The following is a 9,084-nucleotide window of genomic DNA, read 5'->3' as shown; positions in this document are numbered from 1 at the left end:
CATATTCTATCATATCCACAAAAACAAACACGGTTCTAAATAACACGAAAATCTTCTAAACTAAATTCCATGTAAATTCACTAAAATCTCTAAATTCAGAAAAAGTGGAATTGTTAACATTATCAGCAAGAACATCAACAGAAAATGGTAAACAAGGAAAGGGGAAAACGGACTATAACCATTTTTTACTTGACATAATGAATCACGTTATGCTTTATTTAGCACAAGTGATTCTCCCTTCAGCTAAAATTGCTCTATATAAAGCTTTGGATCATCACTTTCCCTAAAAGAAATCATACAAGTGAGTAAAATGGACAAAGTTTTCCACAGCATATGTCATTTGAAATTAAGATACCCTACATATGTACACAGAGTCACTGATTAGACCTGTATGACTGTGTTACAGAAATCACGGGAAACAATGATACAACAAAAGAAATTACAATTACACTCGCGAATGATGACTATGGGGCAGATACTATGTTTCAGGCTATGGTAGTGCAACCTAAGAAATACTTCTGAGGGGTCAGTTTTTACCATAATCCAAATCTATTAGCTCCTTACTCACTGTATCAACAGATGCCGAAATTATCAAACCAATGTATAATGGAACCAACAAAACCCAGCCTTGAAGTTTAAGTAGTGTTGCAAAAAATATCATTTCACATCAATCCTCTTGCATAATTGAGATCTTATAATTCTTTAAGGGTGCTGGGAAGCATCTTCTGGGATTCTTGGTCACCAGAGATCTATAGACTTCATGAAGTAACATCTGATTTGTGGGTCTGATTATCGTTATGATCATTGCTATAATCAGTTAATGCATGGTCAAAATTCGGCTCAGTGAGAACCACCACTGAGTGGCTTTGTTCATGAGTTGGTTCTTTCGGCTTTTCAGTTTCATGAGCATGATGTTCTTCAGTTGGATACACATATAATATACCAAACTTCTGTCCATGAGTTAGTCCTGGGCAGACACCCTGCACAATCATAACAAAACATGACAAATTGTTGCAATTGGAATTGTAAAATACTAGTAGTTACAGACACTTCATGTCTAGGGTTAAGGATAAAAATTGTCAGTAAGGGATCGTGTAAAAAGATCGTGTACAAAAGTATTCGTGGGTTTAGAAAATGTGACCAAACAGGCAGTTTTCTTGCTCCAAAGGCCTTATATGGTAAAAGATACAATAATTCTTGATACTGGCTTCTGTGGAGTGTTGAATCATGTATTTATTCTTAAACATATCAATCATTCACTGGCATTAGAAACGGTCCTGTCCGCAACCGCAAGTAGTACTGAGCAGGAGTAACCAAACAATGTGAAAAGAGGGAAAGTACGGATTTAAAACAGATCAAAGAAAGAGTACTAAGTACCTTGATCAAACCTGTAATGGCAGTTGGATCAAAAGTTGGTAAGTCTGATGAATACCTAGCTTTAGTCCAACCTGCATGAAATCTACTATTGTTGGATTCTTGCTTATCGTTGTCAGCCTCTGAGACACGATAGCTTTGTCTCAAATCTTCACTTCTACAATAAGCCCCATGGTATAAGCAATGTTCTCTCACTAGGGAGATTTGAGGAGTTGCAGGCAGCAAATGCCCTTCAGTGCTAAATACATACCTGTTTTCACAGGTTGGAAACAAAGATAACTTAATTTCATTGTAAAATGTAGGGCCTCTGAATTGTAAATGCAGAAAAGTTCCCTCACTTGTATGGCCCATTTTCCACAAGATTATCAGGACCCACAGCCAAATCAAATAGAAGCCATAAATACTTGACCTATTTGGAACAAAGGTTATTAGTTGCAATTCTCTCAAAACATAAATAAATAAATAAATAAATAAATAAATACAATAAAATAAAAGGAAGAAAAAAAAGACAAACGTGAAAAGCAAGACAGATGAGGGGAATACTCATAGTTTATAAAGGGATGAAACAGATAAATTCATTTTCAAACAAAATAGACCCGATCCTTGACATCAAAGCCTCAACTGAAGGGTAGGCCTTTTTTCCAGATTTTGTGAAGGATTCCAACTGGAGCCAAATAAAGGTGGATTTACCTCAGTTGACAATCATCTTCAATTAACACAACTAAAAGTAGACCTTCACTTCTGTTATTTGGCTTAAAAAACTTTTAAGAGGACAAAATTGCTCTCAAATTAACTCATGTCAGATTTGTTCTTACTGTCTCAGCTAGGAAGAAGCTCTCCATGTGATCATCCTGGTTGTGATGCTCAACATCTGAAATGTGACAATATCCACAAGGACATCGAGTCCCATACTGTAAACTAGCAATCATGTCTCGCCCAGCATCAAGATATCTACATAGGATGAAGTTTTCAAGCCATACAGAAAATTAGACAGGGAACAACTCATCAGTAACTAACAATGTACACAGATAGTGCTATAAGTACTCAAATTACCATGTCTAGAAAGGCATGTATAAGAAGCTAAATTTTAAAATGATAGCATGAACTATAAGCAAGATATAAGCAGACCTAGGATCTCTGGTAGCTTTGTACAGCCAATAAGTACTCTCTATCAGCTCAGGCCGTAAAGGGTAACTCTTCTGCCCATGCTGAAATACGGGATGAAAAAAAATTATAAACAGCTCATGAAGTATAAGTCAAACAAAAATTTCCTTAAAAGGATTTTAAGGCATTCATCTATTTGCAATGGGCATGATTAGGTAAAATTAAGTCGTGATGATAGGCCATGAACTCCAAGGTGATGAAGCTAGACTTGAAAAGGCTTATAACAGTGTTTATTGAGGATGTCTCTTTCAGCTGTTGATGGGTTTTGATCAGAGGTGGATTTCATCCTGTTTATCCCAGATTTGCGGTGTTGGTGAACCTACTAAGATGTTCCAAAGTGCCAGAGGGAAGAGATTGGGGTGATCATCCTATTAAAAACAGATACTCAACGAATCAGTTAGGCTCAGAACCATTGGGGGAACCATACCCAATTGTCTTACTACTGAAGCTAAGGAAGCCAGCACACTCTTTTATTTAAGAGCTACTCTAAAAAAGATTTGAGATTTGGTGTAAGCTTGTCGTGGGCACTCATGGATGTTGCACATGATGGGCCTCCGTGAAACCTAAAGTCTAAATTCTGAAATTGCGCTGGGCATATTTTAGTATACCTTTTTTATTCCAGAAGCTGCGGAATGCCTGATCATAATACAGGCAAATGGGTAAAGCATTCAATCCAAAACATATGCTATAGTAACAATTCTTGCCCATGTGGTATATGTAGGGTCAAAGAACATAGCCATACAGCTAGGTAGTGCTTGAACCAAGACAGATATCTGCAATTTTGGTGGAGGGGATAGAGACCACATAACTTGACACAAACTGAATGGCTAACTCAATATTTCATATTGTCACAGCAGCTTACATTGCTTGATGACATAACACAGAACACAAAATTGTTACATCCATCTTGAATAAAAAAACTCTACTTCCGATTAGTTTCAAAATCACAACTGTTGCACAGTCCTATATCTCACACAGCACTTTCTCTTATATAGTGTTTAAATTCTATTTCAAAAGGATATGCGACTCATTCTTGCATTATACGGAAGTTACAAACCATTATTTAAAGGGAGCATTCTATTTAGACCCCAATAATCATTGGATATTGTTTATCTGTGTATAACTTTTATATGATTCATTCTAATCTGTGGGAACTGTACATTAAGCAATTTATTATTGCTTCGTTTTCTCAAAGCTTCCCTCTGTAATTCCCTTTGAACTCACTGTGGGATAGAATTTTGTTTGTTGTCTCTTTACAATTCAGCATGCACTGTTTCAAGAGTGTCATTTTCAGACATTGTCTGATGCTGGGCCTTCTTGCTGCATTCAATTTTTAATTTTCCGTTGCATCCCAGTTCTCCTGTTTGGATCTTATTAACTCCTTAGATGTGGTTGCCCTATTTTCTATCTGATCGTATCTCCCCCAACCCACCCCCTCACTCCCAAACAAAACCCCAACCCTCTTTTGTTTTTAGAAAGTAGTCGTTACAGTCTTACAGAACAAAGATTCTGAACACCGGCTCATTTAAGAGGAGAAAACTAAATAAGATTCACCAGATTACTAATTACTCTCAACTGTTAGGAATAAACATACCTGAACAGTGAGACTAGCAAGATTAAAACCTTCAGGGGTAAAACCATATCTTCTCCAAACACTCAAGAAGGCAGCATGAGTACGAATCGCAGGATCAATATCACCAGCTAAAACCTTGCAAAAATACATGTTTTGCTTAGCCCTAGCTATAATATCACTACTTATCCATATTCAACAAGAAGCAACAAAAAAGAGAAACCTGAAGGCCAGGCCAGAATGCCTGGAGACTGTTAAACAGCGGCCATACTATAGCAGCAGAGTCCATATTCACTTCTACATACCTATGAAAATAAAGAAAAATCCAAGTTTCATAATAAAAATACATTTGAAATAAACACACCGATGATTTTTTAAAAGAAATCTACAAACAAGTAGTCAAGTTTACAGGGTGGCATACATAGCCACAAGCTTTTACCAAGGATCATGGTAAAGATAATGCATGGCAGCAGCATAAGCTTCCTGGAATATATACAAGTATTCCTCATCTCCAAATAATAAATAAGCCTGAAATGTCATGCATGGAAGACAAAATCAGAGAACCTAAAATAATACTAATTAACAAAGCAAAGCCCAAAATATAGAGAAAATTACAATACAAAGAACTCTTGGTAAAAATATTTCAACTGGTTAATAATGTTAAAAATTGATTAATCTAACACTGGCACAGATCCACAAAAGGACTCATTATCACACAAAATGTGAGCAAAACTCCTTTAGCAACGTGAATATTTTGGTTTATTGATGTGCATTAAGATAGTCATAAGGAACAATAGTTCTTTTGCACAGAAACAGATATTAGTCATTTTAGTGCAAATTGCTCCATAGAGGCTTCACCATGTCAACTTCGGCTACTAACCTTCAATAGATACTCATAGAAGGAATCAATACTAGTCCCTATTCCTGCATCCTGCAAAATGGCAAAGAGACAGCTGTAATAATTGTTGAAATCCACATGTAGGAAGATTGCATATCCTAACAAGTTTAATATATTCTGGTGTAGAAAAGACACTGGGACAACAGAGCAACAGCAATTAGAGAAGTATTGGGAGAAGTCCTTAGAAATCTTAATGATCTAACTTATAACAAATGAATTTATTATATACCTTCTGTGTCCATTCACCTGTAAAAACATTAATATGAGCACCAACCAGATTAAGCTTTGAACGCCGTGCCCAAAGTCCACGCACTGCATTCTTGGTTACTTGTTCAAAAACTGCATGTCAAAAAATCACATGGAAGGACTATGAGTAACATCCTTCATTAACAACGATCTGAGGAAAAACAGTATGCTTACTAGGATCATTTATCAAGCGGCTTAGAACTCCAAATTCAAGAGTCAAGGTTCCACCACCAGCTGTAGAAGTTATCTAAGCACAGAACAACAGATTTTTAGCACAACATAAAAACACACAATATGCACTCTATGAAGACCTAAATATTCTGTGACACAAGAAAAAAGGGAGCAAAGGTTACATCATTACCTTGCTTTCATGTTTATCAACTCCATGTAACAAATTTACAGATCCAAAAGGAATTCCTGAAATACAAAACAGCATAGAACAGTCAATATATGATGTACTATACATCAACAACGAAGTCTTGTCCCACTAGCCACTAGATGGGGTTGGCATAAGGATCATACAATATCATTGCCCCTTGTCATGAACCATATCTGAACTCAACCTATTTACGCTTAAATATCTGATGATCTACTTATTCAGAGTCTTCTTAGGTCTGCCTCTACCCCATACCACCAAACTATCTCCTATTTGATCTACCCTCCTGACCAAATGCATTTTTGTTCCCCCTCCCAACATTTGGAAACCACCTATGGCAAAATTCCATCAACTTTTCAACAATAGGTTTCACCCCAATTTTTTCTCTCATGTCCATTCCTTACTATGTACTATAAATACAATAAAAGAGCATCCTCTTCCAGCTAAGCTGAAAATATGCGGAAGTTTGCATCAATCGAAGCAAATAACTACAAATGGTGTTTTCGAAGGAATGTTCCTTGGTTCCTATTATCTTAGATTCTTTGGAGCTTATATCCAGTATGTTGTATGTGAACATACAAAGAAGAGATCTGCTTGTTATTTAGATGGGTGTGGCTGTTGAATGTTTAAGCAAAACAATAATGGCCAAAATTTTGAAAGCATGTAGTTTATGTCATTCGTTGGTGCATTATGGTTGAATTCGAAGCAGAATGCAAGCATCTTTAAGGAATATGATTATGACTATGTTCTTAGCTTTTTTTGGTGTTCTGACCATGGCTTGTTTCAAGGGAGTTGAGCTCTCTCATTTGCATAGAGAATGATTAGCAGTGCATGTGTCGTCGAGACCTGATGTTACTATGGTGGTAAAAATAAAATAGAAGAGATATGCTGATGTTTTTTTTTTTCAAATAAAAAAAAGGTGCAAATAATATAATCCTTTCACTAAAGGAGACAGACTATTTTCAGAGTAAAACCACTAAAAGATAATTGCAGTGAAGTATGCACAGAGTAATACCATACCTGTCGGAGTATCAAAAGCTGGTAACAGCCTCCTGCCTAGATCTTCAGCTAAGTTCAGTAGCTGATTATCATATGAAGGAACTCTCATGCCCTACACAGTGAATGTAAAGATAATTCAAAAAGGACCTCAGAACTATGTTGTACAGATTTTGTAGCTGAAATGAAATACCAAATCAGTACACCATGATTACATAAATACTACAATTGAAAACAATGAAAACCTTGTCTTACTAAGTGGAATCAGTGACATGGATTAAAAAACACCATATTGTTTACAACATTGTCATTAAAATATCTTACAGTAGTTCAACCCATGATTTTCTATGTCTTACTTTACCTCTAGGAGTCAGGACTCTGTCATTTGATTCATTCTCCTTACTAGGGATATCTATGCACCATCTCCATGATATCTAAATCACCTAAGGCAAAATTCTACAACCTTCTCTATAATAAGCATTACCCCAACTATCGTTTAATTCCTCATTCCTTATCCTATTTGTTTATATATCCATCATCCATCATAGCATCCTTATCTCTGTTTTTCACCATTTTTGCAAGACTTTATAACTCCAAAATGCAGTCCCATATACTATTGTTGGTCTTATATGTGTGCAGTAAAATTTATCCTTGAGCTGTAATGATACATTTTTATTCAAAATAATAGCTGAAGCACCATTCCACTTCGACCACCTAGATTGAATCCTTTTGTTATGCTTGCTTCTATTTCTCCATCAGTTTGGATGCAGAAACTGAGATACATCTTACCTTTACTTATACTAAAAACTTCATCATTTACCAATAAACTCTTATGCTGGACTCATCAAAAAGTAAACAAATAACCACAAAGTCAATGCTGAACTACCTAGATCCTAATATGAATTGGTAGAATCACTAGACTATTATCAAAATACAAAAATGCAGGTATGTGATAATGTATATAACAGATACCGTAGCGTAATCACTGGCTATAAGATGAGCCGAAAGCAATCCTCCAAGAACTCTGATTGTCGTCTCAAACAAAGAAACAGTTTTGTTCTGTAACCGACCAAAAAGTAATTAAATTCATCCTTAACTCCAAATTGAGTACAGAAACTTGAAATTCAGCTGCTTAGCCATTCACTCACAATATCAAAACGAATATTTTTACCAATCCATTCAACGGAAGCGGCAAAGCGGTCACGGTCACCGAGTAGAGCCAAAGTGTCCAAAGAATCAATCTAATAGCACCAATCACAATTATCATCAAAATTATCTTATAATTAATGAATGAATTAATTAATTTTGGTGATTTTACTTATACTCGCCAGAGTTAAGGCGTAGCCACCGAGAGTATCTTCTCCGGCGCAGGACATAGGGCGCAATTCGTCGAGAGGGAAAGCGTTGTCCATGTATCCATTGAAGGCGTGATAGAACATTTCACGAACCTGCGAAATTTGATTTCAAATTTTCAATTCAATTTTCATTGCAAGATGAAAGTAGGTAGGTAGGTAGGTAGGTAGGTAGTGAGTGAAAGAGTGGGTACCTCATCTCTGAGAAGTTTGGCTTCGTCCGGAGTAACGGAATCGGCGAGAGTCAAATCTGGATGTAGAGAATGAAAGAAGAGTAATAGAAATATCAAGCCAAGTTTTCTCCCAGCTGCTTCCATTTCCCTTTCAACCAAATAGCGGGGATGCTACAATACTCTCATCAGTTCTTTTCTTTTTCTTCGCATTTCGCATTTCGCATTTCTTTCTTTTTCTTTTGCTTTTTTCCTCTTCTTTTTTGGGGGCGGGGGGACAGGACATCCCTTTCCATTAGATTTGGACCACACAGCTTTTGCTGAACCTTGGCCCAGACCATGTCGCGAGGCCCAATAAAAACAAAAAAATACCAAGTGTGGTTCAGTCATAACTCATAAGTGGTTATAGTTTCAGCGGGAAAAAAATGGTTGTAGTTCTGGATGCATTTAACATGTGCCATTGTATAAGGAGATCTCGTGTTTTTAATCATTAATTACAATCATAAAATTAGTTAATCATTAATTTCAATCATAAAATTTATATAATTAATAATTTAATGTTAATGGCTAAAAATATTGGATTGCCTAATACTATGATACATGTGATATGCTTTCTACAATTTTTATACTTAACATGTTAATTAAGAGGCCAATGAGTTATAACTCAAATGGCATAGTCTCCTTATACTCAATAAGAGGTTGCGGGTTCGAATCTCCTATCTTTGGTAAAAAAAAAAAAAAACATGTTAATTACTAGGTGAATTTTATCCAATCCCCTCTTAAATAACATGTAAATGATCTTTTATAGACGTGGTATATTTTAATTGAATGTTTACTTTTAACTTGAGTTAATTTAATCTAATGAGAGTTAACATCTTAACTAAAATAGGACCATTTTATAATTAAATAATTTTTTAAAATAGGAATGTGACTCTGAC

At 35.8% G+C, this 9,084-nt stretch overlaps 1 protein-coding gene across 1 annotated transcript; it reads right to left on the bottom strand.

Moving 5' to 3' along the window:
- Positions 1-302: 302 nt before the first annotated feature.
- LOC107617978 (alpha-mannosidase I MNS4) lies at positions 303-8,411 on the bottom strand. Its single transcript, XM_016319875.3, has 17 exons — positions 8,171-8,411; positions 7,953-8,072; positions 7,773-7,865; positions 7,597-7,683; positions 6,649-6,739; positions 5,614-5,669; positions 5,427-5,499; positions 5,236-5,345; positions 4,989-5,039; positions 4,548-4,636; positions 4,332-4,413; positions 4,133-4,246; positions 2,503-2,582; positions 2,190-2,325; positions 1,713-1,783; positions 1,378-1,624; positions 303-980 (listed from the first exon to the last, which is right to left on the bottom strand). The coding sequence occupies exons 1-17, from the start codon at positions 8,291-8,293 to the stop codon at positions 759-761; spliced, it is 1,845 nt and encodes a 614-aa protein (XP_016175361.1). The 5' UTR covers positions 8,294-8,411; the 3' UTR covers positions 303-758.
- Between the last annotated feature and the right edge of the window lie 673 nt (positions 8,412-9,084).

Source organism: Arachis ipaensis, chromosome B9, assembly GCF_059453495.1.
Source record: "Arachis ipaensis isolate K30076 ecotype BB chromosome B9, ASM5945349v1, whole genome shotgun sequence".
NCBI classification, from domain to species: domain Eukaryota; kingdom Viridiplantae; phylum Streptophyta; class Magnoliopsida; order Fabales; family Fabaceae; genus Arachis; species Arachis ipaensis.
Note: the sequence above shows the minus strand (reverse complement) of the source record. Positions and strands in the feature narration are given on the sequence as shown.

Bases quoted from the DNA above. Each gene is read 5' to 3' on its own strand.
- LOC107617978 (XM_016319875.3), bottom strand. From the start codon at position 8,293: ATGGAAGCAGCTGGGAGAAAACTTGGCTTGATATTTCTATTACTCTTC. The intron at 4,637-4,988 runs GTTAGTAGCCGA...ATGACATTTCAG, and splicing joins TCTATGAGTATCTATTGAAG to GCTTATTTATTATTTGGAGA. The intron at 2,583-4,132 runs GTATGTTTATTC...CCCGTATTTCAG, and splicing joins TTGCTAGTCTCACTGTTCAG to CATGGGCAGAAGAGTTACCC.